A 23,420-nucleotide genomic window follows, 5' to 3' on the forward strand; every position below is an offset into this window, starting at 1 on the left:
GATGCCATGTTCCAGGCGGTAGAGCTCCCAGCAGGCATTGCCGATACGGAGACCAGACTGGCCAATGAGGATGGAGATGCACTTAGCCACGTCTATGGGTTAGCAGGCGCAGATAACAGGAGTAGACACCGGATTCGGGTTATTGTCCCCAATAAGCTAGGACTTGAGGTAAGTAAGGCACTCATAGCTCATCAGTTTTCATTCCTGTGATTTTGATTTATAATAAGAAATATATACTTGCTCTTTGTCCCTGTTTCTGATGCAGAGCTTCTAAAACCCTTGGAATTTCCTAACTGATGAGAGTGATGAAGATACCTTTTGTTGTGTTAATGGTGACGTTTGGATCATATGTAAAGATAAGGGCCAGGAGAACCAACCATGTGATCAGAAGGCTGCAAATTTCAGTCCCACCCCTGCCCACCTCCAAGGAAAGAAGAGGGGCTGGAGGTTTAACCTATTGTCAATAGCCAATTATGTAATCAATCATGCTTATGTAATGAAGTCTCCATAAAACCCAAAAAGACAGAGTTCGAAGAGAGCTCCTGGGTTGGTAAACCAGAGTGCTTTCACTACGAGGATAGAAGCTCCTTTGGGACCTTGCCCAATGTGTCTCTTCATCTGGCTGTTATTTCATATCCTTTAATAGCCTTTGCAATAAATTGGTAATCTAGTGAATAAATGGGTTTCCTGAGTCCTATAACTGCTCTAGCAAATTAATCAAACCCAAGGAGGGGGTCCTGAGAATCTCTGATATATAGCTAGTCAGTCAGAAGCACAAGTGACAATGTGGACTTTCAATTGGCTTCTGAAGTGGAGGGCAGTCTTGTGGAACTGAGCCTGCAACCTGTGGAATCTGATATTATCTCTGGGTAGATAGTGTCAGCATTAATTTGAATTGTAGGACACCCAGCTGGTGTTGGAGAGTTGCTTGGTGGTGTGGGAATGTCCCATATGTCACACTTGGTGATCAGAATTGTTACCTCCACTTCTTGATATATGCACATTCTACCAAGACTCTCCACCTTCCACTTATTGAGAGTAAGGGAAGACTAAAAGGAAAAGAAACTATGGGTTACCCTATTTTTCCCTCTTTCTATGTCATTATTTTCAGCATGTGGTTAACTAATATAAGGAAGTAACAGAAGTAAGAAAAGATATGACAGATTTCCGTGGTTGTTTGTGCCTTCTTTTTGTGACACCAGCTTATTGCCTGGTTTAAGACCAGAGTTTCTAGAAGTATTTGCAAGTCAAAACCGTCCCTCAGTCCACAGGGAAACCATAAGTGATAATAAAGCTCCGTGATACTAAGGCAGGGCTCAGGGAGGAGACATGCCAGAGGGGCAGTGAAATCTGGTCTTCTGCTCACCATCAGAGGGTGAGTGACAGGGAAGAAGGAGATGTAGCAAGTCTCTGTGTTTCATACTAAACAGTATTGTGAATGAGGTCACAATCAATATAACGTAAGTTTGAATAATTAATTCACTATATCTAATTAAGGAATTATAATGGATTATTTTTATATCTATTTTCTCATCCTGATCTTGAAAAAGTTTCCTCGTATTTAGCATTATCAGGCATATGAGATCAGATAATTACAGCAACTGGGTATTCAATTTAACTCAAAATTTCCTGGCAACTATTGTGAGAAAATAAAACTATAAAGGGAAAGAAAAAATTATAATTTTATAGGAAGTTTTTTATCCATTAATTTGTAAAAATTCTCAGAACAAGAAGTAAACAGAAAGGTTTCCTATCTAATATGAGACAATCTATAACTTATTAATCATTCTTAATTTGGGAGAATGTATGTAAGTGTAACTGGCTTATTGGGGTATAAACATGATTTGGCTTTATTTTTTTCCACGACCTGCTCCCCAACTGTGGTAGGTCGAACCTCCCTTTCCTACTGGGTGGTAGCTTGCTTAACAACTTATTTTGATCCCATAATTTTTTATCCCTTCTTGATTATGAGAATTCTCTCTTCCCAGTAGTTAAGATTCAGTTCTGGCTGAATCTTTGTTCTCACATCTGATACAATTCCTCCGTACTTGACTGGGTGAGGTTGCCATCCTGTTCGTGTGCTTGCTGTTGCTTCCCTGGCCATTAACAGCAGACTGACACGTACCCTCTGTGTCGCAGGAATTTAAATGCTGGCCACTTATGAGGTGACTCTGAGAGACCTGAAGAAATCTACCCGCAATATAGTCATGAGACGTGGGAGAACAGGCTACTGGAATAATCTCCCTTTATCCTACTATTTTATTCCCTTCAGGCTGCCATAACAAAAACACCACAGACTGGGTGACTTAACCCTTTTATTGCATTAATTGATTTCAAGCTTTTTTCCCCCAAAATGTTTCAAAAATCCACAAAAAATAAAAAGTTGATATTTTGACTATTTTATTTATTTAATAACATTTTGAGCTGCTTTGTAAATAAATGACAATTTTATTTTAAACTTTTGTTATATGGTAATAAATTTACCATTATATTGAATTTTGGCAAAAAATACTCAAAACATACTAAGTGGCATCAATTAGATTTAAGTATAGACAAATTAGAATCTAATGGCACTGATGACAAAAAATTTATTACAAAATGTTGCATACAAAACATCTTTGTTGTTGATAGTGCAAGCCACAGGAAAACATATTCAGCTGTTGCAGCAAGTTAAACAGCAAACATTTCTCACATTCTGGAGGCTGGGAAGTCCAAGATCAAGGCTCCAGCAGGTTTATGCCTGGTGAGCGCCCCCCTCCTCACTCCTAGACAGCTGTCTTCTGGCTGTGTCCTCACATCGTGGACGGGTGAGGGGGCTTTCTGGGGTTTCTTTTATTAGGGCCCTAACCCCATTCATAAGGGCTCCACCCTAATAACCTAATCACTTTATAAAGGCCCCACCTCCAAACACCAGCACATTAGGGGTTAGGTTTCAGCATAGGGGCACAAAAATTCCATCTCTAGCACTCATGATTTGTCCTATAGGCCCTTGCCTGGCATCCTCTTGAGGTGGTGCCAACAAGATGGCCCAGGCCCAGTCAACTTCCCCTGGTGATGCTCTGATTGTCGCCGTGCCCAACAGTGGGTGGCCAGCCGATTCATAGTCTCCCTCTCAGTTCCGGCAACTCTCTTCTTTCTCCTGGGGCATCAAGCACTCCACAGAAGGAGATGGTTACCACCCCCAGGGATGGGGGCAGTGAAGGAGAAAAGAACTTCTCTTCCTGACCAGCATACTCCTCAAAGGTAGCCTCGGTCACATCTCAGTCCTCTCCCATGGAGCAGGAACATGGTGCAGTAGAGAAAAGTATATGGTAGGACTAATTTTCTCACTCTCAATAAGCCCTGACCCCTATCAGCTGGTGGCACTCTGACCTCAGACTGTGGGGTGTTTTACACCTTTACTATTCAGCTTTAGGCCTTAGCCTAGATTCCTGAACAACAGTAAAACCTTTTTCAACATTTTATGGTATAAGTAGGTGCATTGAAACCACATCGCCAATCATCAATTATCAATAACTTGCCTTTATCTTGGCCTTGTGCTAAGATCCAGGGTGAATGTAAAGGACTTAAATGCATTTAAGTCAAAATATGTTTGACTTAATGTTACAGCAGGCAAAGATGCAGATTGATAGAGGAGATTGAACTTATATGCACATGCTAACAAATAATGCAGAAAACAAACACCCAGAACAACTACTCCAGCATGTGCTTTATGCTACATCCATTTTGCAGAAGAGGGAACAAAGGCACACTTATTTCAGTGGGATGAGTCTTTTGTCTTCACTCACAGCTTTATTGATGTTTTAAAATTGTTTATTTTAAAATAGTTCACAGAAGAGTTGTAAAGACAGTACAGAGAATTCCTATATACCCTTCACCTTCTCTTAATGTTAACATCTAAGAAACTAACATTGATATACTACTATTAACTAAAATGTAACTTTTCCTTTTTCTGCTAATGTCCTTTTTCTGTACCAGGATGTAATCCAAGGTACCATGTCATACGTAGTCATCATGTAGCCTCAGTGTCCTCCAACCTGACAGTTTCTCAGCCTTTGTGTTTCATGACTATAACACATTTAAGAGTTCTGCTCAGGTATTTGTAGAATGTCACACAACTTGGATTTTCTGATCTTTTTCTCATAATAAGACTGGGATTGTGGATTTGGGGGCGGGCGGGAATACCACAGAGGTGAAGTATCTTCCTCCTTGATCATATAGTGATACAACTTATTACCAGTGAGTTATCCTTGATCACGTGGTCGAGGTGATGTCTGCCAAGTTTCTCCACTATAAATTTGTTTTTTTCCCATTCCATATTCTATTTGTTAGAAAATAGTCACTAAATTCAGCCGACAGTGATGGGGAGGGGAATTAAGTTCCAGGGGGAGTATGAAATAATTTGTGGACACATGTTAAAATCATCACAGTAATGAATAAATATTTTGGGGCTATACAACTACCTTATTTTTCCTTAAAGTGTCACTCACTAATTTTAGCATTCATCAAGACTTACCCACAGCAATTATTCTGTGGTGACTTAGTAGTGATTTTCTTTTTCCCTCATTTCTTCTACATTTATTATTTGTAATTTACCTGTAAGGAAGATTTATCCTTTTCTTCTATTTTATTTGTTTATTTGACCATTGGTATGGACATCAGTCATGGATATTTATTTTGTTCTTTGGGTTATAAATTTACGTTATAATTATTTATTTTTATTGCTCAGATTGTTCTAGCTTTGCCTTTGGGAGCTCTGTCAGTTGACTCCTTTGGACGTGCCCTCGTCTTTTCTTCCCCTGCCGACCCCTCTCTATTTCCTTTCCCTTTCCCGCCCTTCCTTCCCTTTTCTACAAGATGATCAAGGTCGTCCTGTGTTTACTCTGTTCCAGTCCTAGAAACAGCCATTTCTCCAAGGAGCCCTGTTTCCTTTGATTGGAGAACAATATTTAGAAACCAAGATCTGAGTGCTATGTGTGGTCATTGTTACTGGGGTGCCATTGCTTCTAGGCTCTCTAGTGGACAGAGCTAAGAAATGTATCAATACTAGCCTATATCTATATTTATTTCTATATCTATTCATACATATTAAAATAAACATGAGTTCAAACTGTACCCCCAACTTTAATCCAGCACCACAGAGTTCACTGGAGCCTTTCTTATTTGTTTATTTGTTACTTCTTTCTCTGATGGTAAGAAACCTGCCTCTTCTTATTTATAATATATTGACTTATTTGTTCAACCTTAGTATACATTTAAAGTAGTTTCAGGATTGCTAACCTATACTCCTGTGAAATGCAAATGTCCCAACTAGAGTACAGTGTTATGTAGAACTCTTTGAGTCTATCTTACAGTTTCAAGTGAAAACATTGTTTTCCAAAGTTGATTAGGCCAATTCCTTTTCCCCCCACCCTCTTCAGTGTGATGTTATGTCATATATTTGTAATACAGTTAGATTAATTCCATTTGCATTCCATCGTGGGTTCCCCTGACAGCCTGGTTAAATTTTTTAATTTGCATGCAATAAAAGTCATTCTGTATGCTATACAGTTCTTTTTGCATTTTCACAAATGTGTGACATCATAGAGCCAGCCACCACAGAACTCCTCCATTACCCGAAAAATTCCTTTGTAGTAAACTCCTCCCCTTTCTTCAAACCTGCCTGTCACTAATCTGTTTTCTATCCCTATAGTGTCACCTTTTCTAGAATGTCATATAAATGGAGTCGTACAATATGTAGATTTTTAGGTCTATCTTCTTTTATTCAGAAAAATGCATTTAAGATTTGTCTATGTTGCATGAATCAATAGTTCATTCCTTTTTTTACTGTTGAGTGTGGATATTCATTGTATGACTATATCACAGTTTATCCATTCACTTGTTGAAGGAAATCTGGGTTATATCTAGTTATGGACAAATGTGAATAAAGCTGCTATAAACAGTCATGCATGGTTTTTTGTGTGAACACAAGTTTTCAGTTCAGTTGGAAATGTGGAATGGCTAGGTCATGTAAGTGTATGTTTATAAGAAATAGCCAAACAGTTTTCCAAAGTGGATGTTATGCTTTGCAGTCCCATCAACAATGAGTGAGATTTCTTATTGTTCCACATCTTGCACGGCATTTGATTGTCTACCTTCATTTTAAAATGGAAGCTTTCCCACCCCCCACTCCCATTCTTCCCTTCCTTTTGGTCTCTACCCAGATTACAAAACAAGCTGTATTTTTCTTTTTAAGCCTGCTGGTATTAGTGAAGGTAATGATTTTAGGTTATATTTCCTAAAGTAGTCTTTTATTATTTATCTCCTAAAAGGCAATTTTAGCAAACATTGTTAGATTGGTATAACGGCACCCTGCTTGAGAAGAATTTCTTTCTGGCTTTCCCAAACCCCTGCTTTTGTGAGCCTCTTAGCTCCTTACTCATCTCAGCCTCTTTTTAGCCTAACCAAGTGAATCCACTGAAGTATGAGTATGGTCGTGGGTCTTCACTAGAAGACCTGTAGTGGCTTTGGATCTGGCAGGATAGATTTCTCCATGTAGCTTTCCAGCTGGGTGGCTGGGTCTTAATTCATCAGGAAGGAGCCATGTGTCTGGCCTCTGCTCAGAGTCCTTGCCTCCTAACTCGGCAGCTAGCATATTCTCATAGTCATTAGAGTCCTTATTTGACATCTCTTCCCCATGTTTCATCTGACTGTTCTCACTCTGAGAAGATGGCTCATAAATCACATAATCCCCTAAATCCAAGGATCTCCCTGATTGCCTGACTAGTTGAACATGGGTTCCTAGACCATCTGTTCTGCCCTCTACATGGTCTGTGTTTAAGGATATCACTTGTCCTGACTGCTGCTGGCTTCCATTGGAATATGTTGATGGGACATTTTCATAATCTCTGCAGCCCTGAACAGACACCCAGGGATGCTTCCTCTGGATGGCCCCGAGATCCAACCCTGCCATGTTGACATAGTCATTTGAGGTCTGAGAAGAACCTTCCTCATCACTGAGCGGATCATTGCTCTCGGTTCCTGGAGACCAAAAACTGGTGCAGTCACTGGCATTCCCACAGGCTTTGTCTCTTTCCTTAGTAAATTTCAGCTCCTGGGCACTTGAGAGGACAAAGAGGTTCTTGGGGAGGGTGTTGTTAGAAGCTAGAGTCTCAGCAAACTCTTCCATTGTGGGGACATTAACATAATCTCTCAAATTCTCTGAAGAAATGCTTGTGTAGTCTCCAGCTGCTCTGATATTGACATGGTGTGTTGAGACAGTGAGGTTCCCACACATCTGGGGCCGCATGGCATTGTCATAGATGCCCACAGCATGAGTACGGGCTCTGTGCACCTGGAGGGCATTGCTTGCTGGGGAGGGCTATGAGCAAAAAGAGAAAGCCGGTGACAAGATGGAAGCAGAAGTATGTATAAAACCTTTCTTCTTCCCCAGCCAGTACTGCTAGCTGATTGTTCCTTCACTCAGTTCTCCACCTTGGAGAAAAGCTCCGAATCAGGGTTTCCAAACGCAAGTCTGCAGATGCTAGATAGGTATGAGCAAAATGGGCTGAGTTTAGGGAAAGCAATGGTGTAAAGGTGGTGATAAATAGTAACTGTTTTTTGGGCTCAATGTGGGGATTCAATGGGGTGTGGGGAGAAATATTATAAAGTGAAGAGAGCCTGCTACCTCAGAGCACATTGAGGGGCAACACAGAATAGTGGCTAAAAGTAGAGACTTGGACTCAGACTGAGGGTGCTATTCCCAACCTCACCACTCTGTGCTGAATTTGGGCAAATTACCTAATCTCTCTGTGCTTTCATTTCCTAATTTATAAAATGAGGACAATTATATCAATAATATCTATATCATCAGGTTTCTGTGAGGAGTAAATGGATTATTACATGTAAAGTATTTAAAATCGCTCCTGACACCCAGAAAACACTAAAAAATGTTTGCATTATTATTAAAGGGGCAGCTGACGCACAGAATCAGCTGATTATGGCCACTTAGGGATGCTGGTCTGATGTTTCCAGAATTCCTGAATTTTCAAGAAAAGCTGGACATCTGGCCTTTAATATGAAATCTTTTAGATTTTTAAATGTTGGGCCACTGGCTCAAAATGTTTTTGAAACATTTAGAAGCTAAATATATTTCTCGGCTGAAGTCAGTTTGGGATCTAGATACAAAATCCCCTCAGGACCCACCTGAGTCTTGGAGTGGAGTCTCTTCTTTCCTGCCCTTTACCAGTGGAGCCCAAGTGTGGGACAGGCGGAAAGAGGAGGAAGCAAAGCTGGCAACATGGAGGCAGCCATATGGTAAAGACAGGCTAGGTAACACCACCATCAGCAGCATAGCTGCATTTGCTTGAGATGACCACAAAACTAAAGGGACTCATTCTGTAACAAGTGAACAAGAACTTAGCTATGGAAATGAGCACCCTAGCCTCCGAGCAGTCCCTCTGCTGTGCCTCTGCTCCACACCGTGTGGGACTCCTCTGTGGGAGCTGCCTTCAGAGCCAGAGCAAAATACACATGGGATTATTAACTGTAACACTTCTTTTGTTACCTCAAAGGGTAACAAAACTCATTTTGATAAAAACTCATTTGATCAAACGCTTTCTACACCAGTTCTCAGTGACTTATGACTATTTCTGCTGTTGAGGATAATTGAAATAATTTGACACGAGCCCAAGAAGTAATTCCCAAAGCAGGGTTTTATGCCTGTTTTGAGCACCACCAGCAATGTTGGAATATCTGTGACCCTCTGGAGGTGGTTACTTTGAAAAGGACTATGCTTATTTGAATAAGCACATTATCATGTCTTTGTTAAAACAACCCATTGCAGTTCTAACATCACGTCCTGGAGTATTCGTGCCCTGGTGCCCTCCTTAAGATCCAAGCACTTGCTCATATCTGTCTTAATTTTTCTCCTTGGGCAGTAGGGAGGTCCTGAGGCTCGTCTTCCTGATTTTTTAATAAGGCCACAAGGGCGAGTGCCAAAGGACATGTTGTTCGACTCTGATGACAAGATTGAGGACCTATGACTCTTTCACCTCAGTTTTTCTGCCAGAAATTAGTCATTTCTCCCAAGAAGCTGGTCATTTCACATGACTCTTACCATATGCGCCGAAGGAGGGCTGTCAGAGTTTCTGGAAAGGAGGCTCTCAGTACTGAAAATGCGTGTGCTCCTCACCTGATGTCTGCCTGAAAGGACAGAGAACAAATCCTGACGACAGTTAGCCAGTCCTACCTTCGGCCTCAACACTCCCTGCATCATGAGTGAAATGGGTTTGTGTGGTGTCTGATACTTGCGGGCTGGTGTTCTGTGGTGAGATGGTCAGTGCTACAAGGATGGTGCACTGAGACCTGGGGCCCTCCTCAGCTCCTGAGGTCCCAGGGAACATGAGCACAAGGCTGTTGAGGCTGGGAAGGAAGCTCCTGGTGGGAACCCTCCCTGCCTGTCATGCTGGAGGCCATGTTCTCCTTCTGAATATCTTCTCCATCCCTAGACACACACATCTGTCCTCTGCTACCTTAACATCAAGAAAAAAACCCCAAACTAGACAACCCCTGCTCCCTTTTTAGAGCTCTCTAGGCCCCCCCACTGGAGTTGCATTTTACAGTCTATCTATCCCATTCTCCTCCATGCTCCCTTATGGGCATGAAGTTCTAGAAGTTGCTTCCGGGTGGTGAGAGGTGCATTTTGGGGGCAGAAGTTCAGTATGTCAGGCCTCTATGGATTACAAAGAAAAACCTACCCAGCTCTTCTTGCCTCCGGGGCAAGAAGTCATAAATATTTCTGGCTCGTTGCCTGGGTCGAGGCAGAGTCCGTAAAGGCATGATGCTGACTTGCAGGTAAGGACCTCGCCCTGCGTGGCAACGAGAGAGAAGGGGACTCTTGGGGACGAAATGGTCCCTGAAAGTATTTCCTCGCCCTGCATCATAAAAACCGAATTTGTAGACTTGGCAAATTCCATTTGAGCTATAAAAATAGGAGGCTTGGTGGACAAAGCAGAAAACAGGGAAGAGAAAATGGGGGCGCAGGGTTACGAGGGCAAGGATTTTCAAAATGGATCCACAATCAGCACTGAGCCTTTTGAAGCCACAGCCTATGATCTTAAGTGAATCAAGGACCAGTGTGTCCTTGGTGCAATAGCGTATCCTTAGAGAATAAACTGGGCTTTAAATGCCAGGCTAGATTATTAGTCCTAATGTGTCTCAACTTTGGACAAACAAGGGACTCACGCTTTTTCCGTTTATTCCAGTTCCACAGGACACAGAGAACCGCGATGACCAGGAGGACGGCGAGGAGTCCCGCAAACCCAGAAAAGATGCTGCTGCTCTGGTCTTTATATCTAAGAGGAAAACCGAGTGCCAGGACCCAGCTGTGGGAGGGTGGGGAGGTTGGAGAAAATGCTTCTTTCAGGAGTTTGAGCCAATTTGGAATGGAAGCTGGGTAAAGGATGGCTGAGGTGGGATAGGCATTGTAGTGGAAGACGGCCATCTCTTCGTGGGCAGAGGGCAATTGTACGCAAGAGAAGGACTATCCTGTGTGAATGCCTATTGGATGTCTGGGTTTTGCATGTGATACTTATTTAATCTTTGCAACAGTCCCATCTCTCTTGTGGCCAAGGAACCTGAGATTTAACTCAGAAAGGTAAAGTCACATACCAGAGATCACACAGGTAGGAAGGAGCAAACTTGGAATGTGAGTCTAGGTGTGCCCACAGATTGCGCTCTTTCCACTGCAGCACACTGACCTCCAAACTTGCAGAATCAAGTTCATCAGCCCTTGCTTCCCCTCATTCTGGATCCTGGGTCGATTACCCAATTTACAGTTAGAGTGTGGCTCGGTGATAGTACATCTTGTGTGCACTTGGGTAACTTTCACAGGACCAACAACTTGTGGAGCTGGTCTCCAAGCAACACTCTGTTCTGTTGAATTTAACCAATGCAAATGCACCAAGCAAGTTCTGTGCCACTTGCAATTCCCCTGCGGGGCTGGCATTGCTGTTCTGCGTTGTCTATTGTAACAGCAAGTAGCCAGAAGGAATCACTAGCAGACCTGCCACCCCCAAATATAGGAACCAGGTCATCCATCAGGGAAAGATTTTGTCCTCCTGAGTTCTAGGCTTGTTTATCCAACTTTGTACTGGACATTTCCACTAGGCTGCCTGACATCTCAAACCAAATCTCTCTGAAACAGAACTGTTCTCTCCCTATAAACCTCCTCCTACTCTGGGCTTTCCCATCATCTAGTAGCTCAGTCTAAAACCATCCTTGACTGTTCGCTTTCTTTCATGACCCACTTCTAGTCAACCAGCAGATTCTGTTGCTCAGTCCTAGGCATCTATCCCAGACCCAATCACCTCTTATTCCTCCACTGCCACCTCTGGGCCTAAGCCACTGTGTGTTCCACACAGACCTTTGCAATGACCTTTCTAATGGGTCTCCATGTTTTCACTCTCAGCCCCAACATACTATCTTCACACATGAGCCAGTGTGATCCTCTAACAGGTTAATCAGATCATATTCCTCTTCCACTTGCAACCCTCCATGATTTGCCATCACACCTGAGATAACAGCCATAGTCCCCACCCAGTGAGGACTTCATGGCACCTTATGTTCTGGCCTCTGCCTATCTTCTGACCTTATTTCCTACCAACTTTGACTTTGACCACCAGGATTCCTTGCTGTTCCTTGCCGGTGCAAATCACAGTCCTGTCTGAGACCTGTCTGCCTGGCTCAGTCCCTCATTACATCTAGGTCTTTTCTGAAATGTCACCTCCTCAGATTGGTCCTCTCTGGCCACACCTGTTACTCTCAGTCCCCTTACTCTGATTTTTCTTCATAGCATTTATGACTGACATTATAGTATACATTCATCTGTTTATCTGTTTCTGATCTCCCACTTGACTGTAAGCTCCAGGAGGTCACAGACTTGTCTACCTTGTTCACCTGGAATCTAACAGTGCCTGGTACTTAGTAAGGGCCTGACGAATATTGGTTAAATGCATGAGTGAGTGAATTAATAAACAAATGAATAAATACAGAAATCGTTTGTGGTTTTTTTTTTGGGGGACACTCCAAGGTTCTGACTTTATAAATTTAACTCCCATCAATGCTCCTGCCCACATGCAAGTGACATGTATTGGTCATGGTAATATTTATTTCCGCAAATTACAGCAATTTAAAATTTATTATACTTGTGTTGTTATCATAGCACTGAAATTTATACCTACCAGTTTTCCTAAAGTTTCATCTGCTGATGGACTTTTATTTTTGTTAGTAAGATACTGAACGTAAAGATATAGCAGTAAAATTGATATCCACAACTAGTTCTGTGAGATTTTATGTCCTAAAGATATATCTTTAAAAAATATAAGCGTAGCTATGATTCATGGCAAATTTTTAGGACCTAAAAACACATCTTTGGAAAAAGTGGGCCTTCTGTTTTCGTCTTGGTGGACCTAGTATTTTTTTGAGGAGTGATTTGTGGGATCTGAGATAGGGAAGATTGAGGACCGTGATCAGGGCTCCTGAGAGGTGAGAAATCCAACCAAGCCAGGCAGCCAGATCTGAGGAAATCCTGTGTTATCGTAACCTTTCCTTTCCCCCAATGACTCCTTTTACTCCTCAGTTCCTATTCCTTTCTTCCCAGTAACCTTGAGCAAACTTCTCTGAGCCTAGACTTGGATGGTTTTAGTGGACCTGAGTCTGGTTGTAGGTGGTAGCACTGTAGGGTAGAAAACCCCCAAGGTAGATCAGGGCCCTCTGTGCAATTCAGGGAAGGGTGGACTTCACCACCCTGAGCCACTTACCTGTCCAACCTGCCGAGAGTTACCTGTAGAGAGCTGGGCTCCAAGGTACTTCCTGTGATTTCTGACAGTGTTGGGGTGATGACGTCCATTGTCCACAGGAACCTTGTTGGCTTCAGCTTCTCCTTCTAAGCCTTCTCTTACGCATAATTAGCCAGCCAGCATGTCTGCCACTTCTTCTGGCTTTTCCCAAGATGCTGCCCCCAGGAGAAAAGGCAAAATTGGTTTGCATTTTACATATAATCCTGTGTGGTAAAACCACTTTTTTTAGTAGATAAGAATAACAAATCCTGCTGTTCTCCGTCCATGACTTCCAAACACTCCCAGTACACAACTTTCTACTCTCACAATTTCTTCCTCTGAAATCTTTATTCACCAAAGTCCCTCACGAAAAAAAAGTTTATTGGTTTTTAAACTTCCAATCTTTCTAGAATTTTTCCCCTCCAACAAACTACCTACTATGTGTTTACCCCTGAAATGTCAGGCTGAGTTGACCCAAAATACAAAAAGAACAGGTTAGATTCTACCTGGATGTGACCACAAATGCCCATTGTAGAGGGGAGAGTATATCTGGTGTCATCTCCTTTTAAGGTGGCTCAGGGAGAAGCCACAGTCTTTGCCTTCTGGTGAAAATGTGAGAGACTCAGAGGTGGGAACTGCCAAGAGGCTAGAGAGAGAGGCTCCGTGAGAAGCTCGATTATCTACCCCCGCCCCCAAAGCAGAGAAAAGAGCAAACACTTTGCCAGAATGGAAACAGAGAGTCAGTGAAAGGAAGCGACGCCACCAATGTGCTAAGGAAACGTGGTATACAGGAAATGCTGCTAAGCTTTTAATAAAAAAGAAAAAAAACCACATCTGCACCCCCTGTTTCCTGGACTGGCAAGGTGCTCCATTGTCTATGGGGAGTGTGGGCAAGGTGGCAGGGCAGTCACCAATCGTCCACACTGGGTTTCTGAGGTACTTAGTGTTTTATAAGCCTCCAGGTTTGTAATTTTTTAACAAGTTTACAGAAGTGGAGGGTGCTTTTTCGACACAAATGCAGATCTCTGGCACCTGATGCTGATTCGTGGGTGGAGAGTGCTAAGTTTGTTGTCATAAATGCTGCCCAGGTGATATTGATGGAGCTGACCTATTTCACATTTTGAGAACCTCTGTTCTGGGTATTGCCCCACAATGGAGATGACGCTGGGTTAGCAGAGCTCCTGGAAGCCATTTCAGCCCTCTCTTTTCCCCCCTACTCCCTGAGGCCTGCCCTGAAGGCAGTCAGTGGCCCCGACTGCTAGCTGTCTTGCTCACAGGGCTCTTCTGGAGAAGATGGATCCAGTCCTGTCTGTTGTGCACCTGTCCCAGAAGCCAGTTGTTCATCCCCTGTGTCTACCTAAAGTGTCCCAAACTTTGAGGATTGTTCAAAATTTGTTTCTGACTCCCTTCCCCTCTTCCTCTTACCAATCTCCTAAAACTCTCTTTGCATCTTGGGAGAGTCCAAAGAGAAGGCGCCACTAAGACTATTAAGAGGGTGTGAAGAAGAGCCTCTGACTTTGCTTTCCACAAGAAAAGGGATTCCCAGGTGATGGCAGGAAGACAGCCAGTGCCTCACCACCATGCCCCTCTCCCATCTCTTCCCTGTCAACCCCTGCCCTGTACCTGTCCAGGCTCTCACAGGTCCCCTAGTAGAGGGGGACCCCTGTCTGGCTCTCCCCGGAGCTCTGCCATTCCAGGTCCTCACTGTCCCCGCTGTCCCCACTGTCCAAGTTAGCCTTACCTGGCAGGAAGCAGAGATGGCTCAGAGGCAGCTGGGTCTAGAGCTGGAATCTGGGTCTTTGTCCACTTCTCCTTTAGTTCAGGACTGAGTAAGAAATAGGACTCCTCACAGGAAAAAGATCCATTGCTCTGGTTAGTGGCTGGGACTGTTGGAACAGAGAGGCGCCCCAGGCCTGTCCTGAGCCACTGGAACCAATAGGAGACTGTGTGTGAATCAGGAACTTGAAAGATGATACACAGGAAGGCAGATAGAACCAAACCTTAGAACCCTGACTACTACTTGAAATTTTTTTTTTTTTTCCAAAATACTTCCCCCTGCATGTAATCATCTCTTTATCTACCCAGCCTGCTTGAGTCACACAAAACTTGCCTCTGGTCTTCTGATTCTCTCCTGCGCCACACTTGAGGGAAATAACTTCCTCAAAGGAGGCTCCCAGGCGCAGAAGGAGGTCCAGGTTTCTAGGCCCTTGGCAGTACCCTTCCACCATGCTCTTCTTTCCCTCCCTATGGGACATAAACCAATTAAGCCAGCAATTAAAACACAAAATAAGTGTCTGAAGTGATTCATCATAATAGAGGAAGGAAATTATTCATTCCTGGGAAATAGCATATATGTTTTAAACCTGATTGCTCTACTGTTTCCCTTTAATCACTTGTAATGATTTCGGAGGTTGAATGTGACATATGATTCTAAAGTATTGTTAAAGAGAAAACCACAGGCCCAAAATGGCCTCACTGTGTTAAAGCCCATATTAAACCTAGACTTAATACTTGATTTAACTGCAGTTTCAGCTTCTCCCAGAAATATAATCTTAGTTAACCATTCTGGAATGTTCTAGTCAAGCACCCCTAAGGTAATCTGTTGCTTGGGCCTTCTCCATCCACCCACCTCAAAGGAAGAAGAGGCAATCTGCATGGCAGAATACTTGCCTTTCCCTTCCCCCACAAAATAAAATGTTCTGGTTTAAAAATAATCTTTTTTTTTTTTTTTTTTTTGCTAATGACTCCCCTGCTCCGCCCTTCTTACTATAAAAACCATCCATTTTGTACAAGCCCTCAGAGTGTCCCTCTACCTGCTAGATGAGATGATGCTGGATACATGAATCACTTAATAAAGCGAACTAGATCTTTAGATTTACTCGGTTACATTTTGTTCTCTAACAGTATTAAAACTTATTTTAAATAGAACTTACGCATCCAGGTGAGCAAAGCCCCTTGAGGGGAGGAGGCTACATGTCACTTCATCGATGTTGCTGATACCAAAAACCTCTCAGAATCCTCTTTGGAAAGATGGAGGCCTCGCATTAAGAGTATCAACATGAGTTTAGATCCTAAATTACTATTTGGGTGATTTGGGGCAGGTCTTCTAACCTTTTTGGGTGTTTCCTTGGAGGAATAGGGTCAATAATAATAGTACTTAGGTAAAGCTGCTGTGAGAGTTAGTTGGGCTAACAATGACAAATGCTTGGCTTTGGACTTTGCATGTGCAAGAAGAGCTCAGTTAAATGGGCTGCTATTGTATTATTACCTCCTGAGGCATGAGGCTTATTTCTTTATTCTTAATGGACTTGCCACTTGCCTTCCTCCTTTCCTCTCTGGGTGCTTAGCCTACCTACCTTCCCACGGCATGGGGCTAGCCACTGGCTTTGTCCATAAAATAGAGTAGGTCCCTGCCCTCATGCAGTGGTCAGTCTTGGCCGGCCGCCCCTTGGAAGGCACTCTGCATTCCAAGCAGACCCAGCTTTTTGTCACTTTTCTACTTGGGGCCTTTGCATGACAAGTTTCTTCATTTTAATAGCAGTTTCTTATTTTCTTGTAAAATTCCAATGAAATTGCGTTTTAAGAGTTTATTTTAATTATTTCTTGCTTTGGTGCTTGAGGTAGTTTGTTACTTTATCTGGACACTTATTGTTTGAATTATTAGAAAGATCAAGTGTCATTTTTATTTTTAAAAATTATTTTAATAAAAAGTATCTGGAAACATTTAGAGATAAAGACACGTGTGCTCCAATGTTCATTGCAGCTTTGTTTACGGTGGCCAAGACATGGAAACAACCAAAATGTCCTTCGATAGATGAATGGATGAAGAAGTTGTGGTATATATACACAATGGAATACTATTCAGCGGTAAGAAAAGATGATATAGGAACATTTGTGACAACATGGATGGATCTTGAAAGTGTAATGCTGAGCGAAATAAGTCAGACAGAAAAAGCAGAGAACCATGTGATTTCACTGATATGTGGTATATAAACCAAAAGCAACAAAAGAACAAGACAAACAAATGAGAAACAGAAACTCATAGACACAGACAATGGTTTGGTGGTTGCCAGAGGGTAAGGGGGGTGGGGGGGTGGGAGATGAGGGTAAGGGGGATCGAATATATGGTGATGGAAGGAGAACTGACTCTGGGTGATGAACACACAATGGGATTTATAGATGATGTAATACAGAATTGTACACCTGAAATCTATGTAATTTTACTAACAATTGTCACCCCAATAAATTTAATAAAATTAAAAAAAAATTATTTTAATAAAAAATGACCTAAGTGTCACCACCTCTGTGAAGCCTTCCTCTCCCAAGAACCAGATTCTTTTTGTCTGTGTCCCCACGGCACCATGCATGATACTGCCTCTCAGTTGTTGGGATTCGTTGTTGAAATGTCTGTCTCCCCAAGTAGACTTTGAACCCTTTCCGGGCAGGAACTGTTTTATTTACTGAATCTCTGGCATTTGGCACAATGCTTGCCCGTAAGAGTAAACTGGGCTCTCGGAGTTCTCTCAGGTGCTATTGCTGCTGTGAATTTATGACCTAAGTGTATAATGGGTGAGATACTGAGGAAGAAATCAGCGGCTAGTCTTTCTTTCTGTGTCACTCATCAGCCAAAGGAGGACGTCCTGCTCTCCCTGTTCTCTGTAGGAAGAGCACCCTGAGCTCCTGGGTTGGGTAGCCTTTGCCCAAGGAAAGGGTTAACAGCGGCTCTTGTATTTCTGGGTCAAAACACCCAAATTGCCCCATGTGAAAGACAACTTCAGCCAGGCTTTGTTTTTGAAGGTTTATTTGCTGAGACAAGCAGGCAGAATTCCAGTGGGGGGCCTTAATGGTGGCAATCCCCCACCCTCCCTGTTCATTTGCTGGTATCCTGGATGCTTTCTCCAGTCCAGACAAGTCTGAAACAGAGAACAAAGGCAGCAAATACCTTCCTTTCAAGTTGAAGCTGTGAGACAGCAGGGTTAGGAGAGAGATTTAGAAACTGCAGAAATGTTTCTCCAACTTGTCTGCTCCTTGTCCCCACTCCACCCAAGGCCCTTGGGAAGAAGGAGCAGAATTTGAAAGCAAGGAGTGTGACCAGACAAGGGGATAGTTTCTGCTCCCCACTCAAGCTAAGCCTTAGTAGAGGAGGTAGGTTGGCACTGCTGACAAGGTAAGAGAGCCCTTTCCTTAAGCCCAAAAGGAGGGCAGACCTTGCCTACTTGGTCCTTCTGGAGTTCACCATTTATGAGCCTCACCTTGAGTCTCTGTAGCTGCAGAGCCAGAGCAGAGATGGCTGTAAGGCATGTCTGATGAGCAAATGTCTGCTGACAGCCCAAGGCGTCCCTTAGCCCACAGGTGCCCCTCCACCAGCCCACACATGCAGAGAGTTTCTGACCCCCGGGCTCTAACTGGAAGGAGGTGAACCCTCAGCAGAGGGAACAGGGTGGGTAGTCATGTTAGGAATGTAATGAGGGCATAACGCATCTCAGAGGAGGCGGCAGGACAGAGGACCTGGGAACCAGACAGCCACATGACAGTAGGAGTGAGAGACTAGAGCAGGGAAGGCCTATAGAGCAGGTCAAGATGGTTTTCTTTGGTTCCTTCTTGTGGAGTGAATAGAATATAATTTTAATCATTTCATTAACCAGGGCATTGTGAACAAGCTACGGTGGCAAGCAACATATCTTAATTTTTTTTTACAAGCATTTTATTTTCATGATTTGTGCATCATAGGACAAGAGCATGATGGTAGGGCTTGGATTTACCTGTATCCTAAAGGATACCTATATCCTAAAGGTATGAGTCTAGGCCCACATGTGGCATGTGTGGTAGCTAAAGCTGCATTGTTCTTTCATTTTCCCCTACATTGAGGTCACACAACAGCCAGCATGATTCCCTTAAACTGTGAGGTAGATCATCATTTTAGTCCTCAGTTCAAACCCTCCAATGAATTCCCATTTCATCAAGCCAACCTTATAATGGCTTGCAGTTTCTGCCCCCACTTCCAACCCTTCATCTCTGAATTTATCTCCTATGCTTTTCCACTTAGTCACTCAGTTCCAACCCCTGGCTTCCTTGTGTGTCCTCAAACAAATCAAGACCTCCTGCCTCAGGGCCTTTGAAGTTGCGGTGCCCTTTGTTGGGAATCTTTTTCCTCCACATATTGATATAGCTCACTCTCTTACTCCCTTCACGCATCTTCACCAATGTCTCTGTCAGAGAGGACTTCCTTGACCACTCTACAAAAGAGCAACTCTCGTGCCCTGTGCTCCCTATTTCACTTTTGCACTTTACGTTTCTCCTTGTCCTTGTTGACATTTGACATGCTATATATTTACTTGTGTATTTTCTCTCTCTTCCACAAGACTGAATTCAGAGGGCAGGACTTTGTTTTGTTCCCTGTTGTATCCCCAGTGCATACAACAGTGCATGGACAATAAACCCTTATTAAATGAATCAATGGAGCAACATCCAAGGGGAGGAGACAAGAACACAAAACATGACTAAGAGAGACCTTGCACAGATCTTGGTGAGCGCTAGCTAGTTTAGCACTACATTAGATTTGATTTAGGAAAGAAATAAAACAGATTTATTATACTTGCAGGGCTGTGGAGCAATTTGTCTTTGTTGCATGCGTAAGTGGCTGAGCCTAAGTGAAGCCTGCCTACACATGTCATGCTATGCATGTGATAATGCTACATTCCAGAGGAGTTATAGCAATGAAAGAGAAATGCCATTTAGACAGTCTCCAATGGTTATAGACAGCAATTTTAGACACTAGACCAAGATTGGGGAATGTTAGAGCTGGAGAAACCTTAGGTCACACAGTAAATTAGTGGCAGATTCAGGATTATAACACAGGTCTTCTAATTCGCAGGCCAGCTCTTTCCACCAAAGCTCAAATGAGCCACCTCGCTTCTCTTCTCCAATTTTATTCCATTCCAGCGGGTTAGATCTCTGGATTCCACATCCAATTCCAAAGCAGAATCAGCAAGATAACAATCTCAGCAGGCTGGACTATAATCGCTAAATTGTACACTATTATTTGTACATACATTGAGAATTATAACGGGAGACAATGGAGATAGGATCCAAGTTAGGCTTCTTTGTGTATTTAATCACACAACTTGTTACATTGTCACCCAAGCTTAGATCATTTCAGCATTGATTATTGGTTTCTTAATTAGAATCAGCATTTCAGAGATGGCTAGTTCACAGTGATTTCAAGTTATTATTATTTTTTAAAACTAAGGTAAACCTGGAAGCCAAACACTTTTTTTTGAAGTCACTTTTGTTGAACACCTGTGGGCTCTGAATCACCTCTGAGGAACTACCTTTCAGACCTTCAAAGTGTAATCTGAAAAACTTCAATGTGGTTCAACTGTCTCCTTGTAGAGATAGACAGTCAAGCTGGCCAAGGAGCAGAGTTGGGCTCAGAACACATGTCTCCTGCCTCCTGGGTTGCCGCACATCACGATCTTTCTCTTTAAATTTTCTGTTTTAGATCCTCCACCAAAAAATGAGAAAATCCTTCAAACCCCTCTCTCTTACTTGATTAGCACCAGTTGTAGTTCAAAGGTTTGGTAGGGAAGATGCAGGGATTCTTGACTCAGAAGGGTTTTGAATCACCATGCGGGTGTTTGTTCTCCCTCTTACATGTGACTGAGGGCAATCACCGGTTCCTACCGTTTCCCCGAAAATAAGACCTAGCTGGACAATCAGCTCTAGTACGTCTTTTGGAGCAAACATTAATACAAGACCCAGTCTTATTTTACTATAACATAAGACCGGGTCTTATATAAGAGCGGGTCTTATATTAATGTTTGCTCCAAAAGATGCATGAGAGCTGAGCATCCAGCTAGGTCTTATTTTTGGGGAAACACAGTAGCTTTTCCTTTCCCAGTCTCACTGTCTCTTTCAAGTAAATTTTCATGTATATTTGCTTTAAATAAGGCCAACACAGGAAGATCTGGAGCTATAAAACACAAACCAGTCGTTTAATGTAGTATTCCTGGGTCCAGCACAACAGGAAAACCTAATCAACATTGCTTTGTTTGGAGGATGGTCTGCGCGGCCTCTATTATAGGAGAGAAACCAATTGGTGCCTGAGCCTGAACCCAGGGACTGGGGTCTATCTGAGCAGAGATGGATGCAACTGGCTCTGAGTGTGATGGCACCACCCTCTCAGACAGTTCTATTTCCTGCTGTTTAGATTTCATGAGCAGAAGTCAAACTTCTAATTGTTATGTGGATCATTTAAATTCTCACTGTACGTAAGTGTGATGTGGCATTCTGGTTTCCTCAGAAGACAGTAGGAGGCCATTTCAAAGACACTGCTGCCTTCTACGATGTGTGTGTTTTCTGAGGACAGTGAGGTGTCTCTGAAGCAAGTTTCAAAAGAAGTAAAGACTTGTGATTAGTTCCACATCCGGAGATGGACAAGTCCAGAATCCAGATGCCACTACCTTTCAAGGCCCAAAGTATTACAGTCTATGAATCTAGCTGGTTATTACCTCTTGTGGCTTAGGTTCATGTTGGGGACAACTGGATGTTAATGACACCACACAGAAAGACAGTGACATGTTTGCATGTTTTATTTACAAGGTTTCACAATTATTTGCTGGTAAAGGACATGCTATTTTCATCCTTCTTCCTTCTTGCAGTGACATGAAGACCAGGTCAAGGGCTGGTAACCAGCGTCCTGGTACCCAATGTGTCATCTTTGGATTTGTCACAGAGTAAGTCAGGGAGTTGCCTGGTTGTGTGTGTACTCGGGAGGGAACCAGTCATCTTGGAGAGTTTCCAACAAACCCAGTGACTGCAGGGAGACGATGTGGTGGCTGAAAAGGGGGAGACTCACAAACCATTATTAAATATGGAGGGCAAATAAATTATTCCTTTAAAGAACTGAGGGTAGGGGGCAGCCGGATGGCTGTTGGTTAGAGTGCGAGCTCTGAACAACAGGGCTGCCGGATCAATTCCTGCATGGGACGGTGAGCTGCACCCTTCACAACTAGATTGAAGACAACAGGCTGCCGCTGAGCTTCTAGAGGGGCAGCCACATGGCTTGGTTGGAGCACGAGCTCTCAACAAGGTTGCTGGTTCAATTCCCACATGGGATGGTGGGCTACGCCCCCTGCAACTAAAGATTGAAAACGGCGACTAAAGACTGAAAACGGTGATTGGACTTGGAGCTGAGCTGCGCCCTCCACAACTAGATTGAAGGACGACTTGGAGCTGAGGAGCCCTGGAGAAACACACTGTTCCTCAGTTGAAAAAGAAAAAAAGAATTGAGGGCAGGGAAAAAGATGGAAGAGCTCTTTTTCCATATGGCCACTCAGGCCCAAGGAGCTGAGCTAGCTTTATACTCCATTAAACTGGTATCTCACGATACACTGGTCTCTGCCAGAAAGCTACTTTGGAGCTCGTTCTTCTCCATGCTTTACTGCGCACTAGGGCTAGGAGGTGTGGATCCTTACAATGCTGCCTGGCACAGCAGAGAGGCACCGATCTGGAGTGCAACCAAGACAAGGTGAGAGTAAGAAAAGGGAAGCATAGGGCCAAGCTTTAGAAAGGACTCTAGGGGTGTGTGTGTGCATATGTGTGTGTGTGTGTTGCATCCCTTTTTAGCAAGGGTAACTGGGAGGGAACATACAATGAAAAAAAAAAAAAGACTTGTTTTGTGAATGACTTCTGTTATCAAATAAGACCTGGGCCTTATTATTCATTTATTTCTTACTCACTTTTTCTCTGCAGCGTTTTAAAGAAATGAAGCGGGCAATGTGGCTGCCTGTGGAGAGCAGCCTGGGACAGAGGCAAGAGAAGCGGGGATAAGACCTCTCACTACAGAAGTCTTGTACAACTTGTGCTTCTGTCCCTTCCCAACCAGCCTACTCAAACAGCCAGGAGAGTGGGGCTGTCCTTCAGCATCACACTGTTCCTGTAGGACCCTGGGAGCCGACAAGGTCCTTCCCTTCTATGTTTTAAAAGACAGCAGGGAACTTGATTGTACTCCTGGATGAGAGTTTCAGGAGAGTTCTGAGTTCTGAGATACGAAAACTCAACCTAAATGACCTGTCAGGAAGCTGTTTTGACCTGAAATTGGGGCCTAATATCAGTCATGCTAGAGACTCAATGACTGGAACAATTAAAAAACAAACAAACAAAAAAAACCTAGGAAAACAGGGGCTGGAGAACCCCAGATGGAAGGTAGGGGACAGTGCTAATATAAGGGAAACAAATTTTCCCAAAAGGCATTTCATTACAAATAAATAAATAAAAGGAAAAAAGAAAAGACTGTCAATCCCACCCCTCTTTTTTATCCTTCCAAATTCATCCTTGTTCAAAAGCTTCAGCTTCATAGTTCCCTGATTGCACATTCTAACAAAAGCAGGCAGAGCAAACTTGTACTACAAGAGAATGAAACTGGCAACCGGGGCCACAAGTCACTGAGGGAAGCATTGGCAGAGAAGTATGTCAGGATCCAGCAATAAGCCAAGTTTTGGGTTTGCACAGATGGGGTTCTCAACATGGCTCTGACAGATCCTTTCTCAACTTCAACCAGTGACATTACCCAAAAGTGGAGACACATTGAGGACAGCACAG

The 23,420-nt window shown here is 43.2% G+C and overlaps 1 protein-coding gene across 6 annotated transcripts; it reads right to left on the minus strand.

Moving 5' to 3' along the window:
* Positions 1-5,737: 5,737 nt before the first annotated feature.
* On the minus strand, positions 5,738-15,411 carry LAX1 (lymphocyte transmembrane adaptor 1). Of its 6 annotated transcripts, none has more exons than XM_019711465.3 (6): positions 14,560-15,411; positions 12,801-12,994; positions 10,225-10,364; positions 9,738-9,848; positions 9,098-9,183; positions 5,738-7,360 (listed from the first exon to the last, which is right to left on the minus strand). In XM_019711465.3, the coding sequence occupies exons 2-6, from the start codon at positions 12,887-12,889 to the stop codon at positions 6,440-6,442; spliced, it is 1,347 nt and encodes a 448-aa protein (XP_019567024.3). In that variant the 5' UTR covers positions 12,890-12,994; positions 14,560-15,411; the 3' UTR covers positions 5,738-6,439. The 6 variants fall into 6 exon arrangements, with proteins under 6 accessions (XP_019567024.3, XP_019567026.3, XP_019567025.3 ...); XM_019711467.3 differs by having other exon boundaries at positions 10,225-10,334; positions 14,560-15,407; XM_019711466.3 differs by lacking the exon at positions 14,560-15,411 and adding an exon at positions 13,325-13,543.
* Between the last annotated feature and the right edge of the window lie 8,009 nt (positions 15,412-23,420).

Source organism: Rhinolophus sinicus, chromosome 11 (genome assembly GCF_057876585.1).
Source record: "Rhinolophus sinicus isolate RSI-liver-muscle chromosome 11, RSI-T2T, whole genome shotgun sequence".
NCBI classification, from domain to species: Eukaryota; Metazoa; Chordata; class Mammalia; order Chiroptera; family Rhinolophidae; genus Rhinolophus; species Rhinolophus sinicus.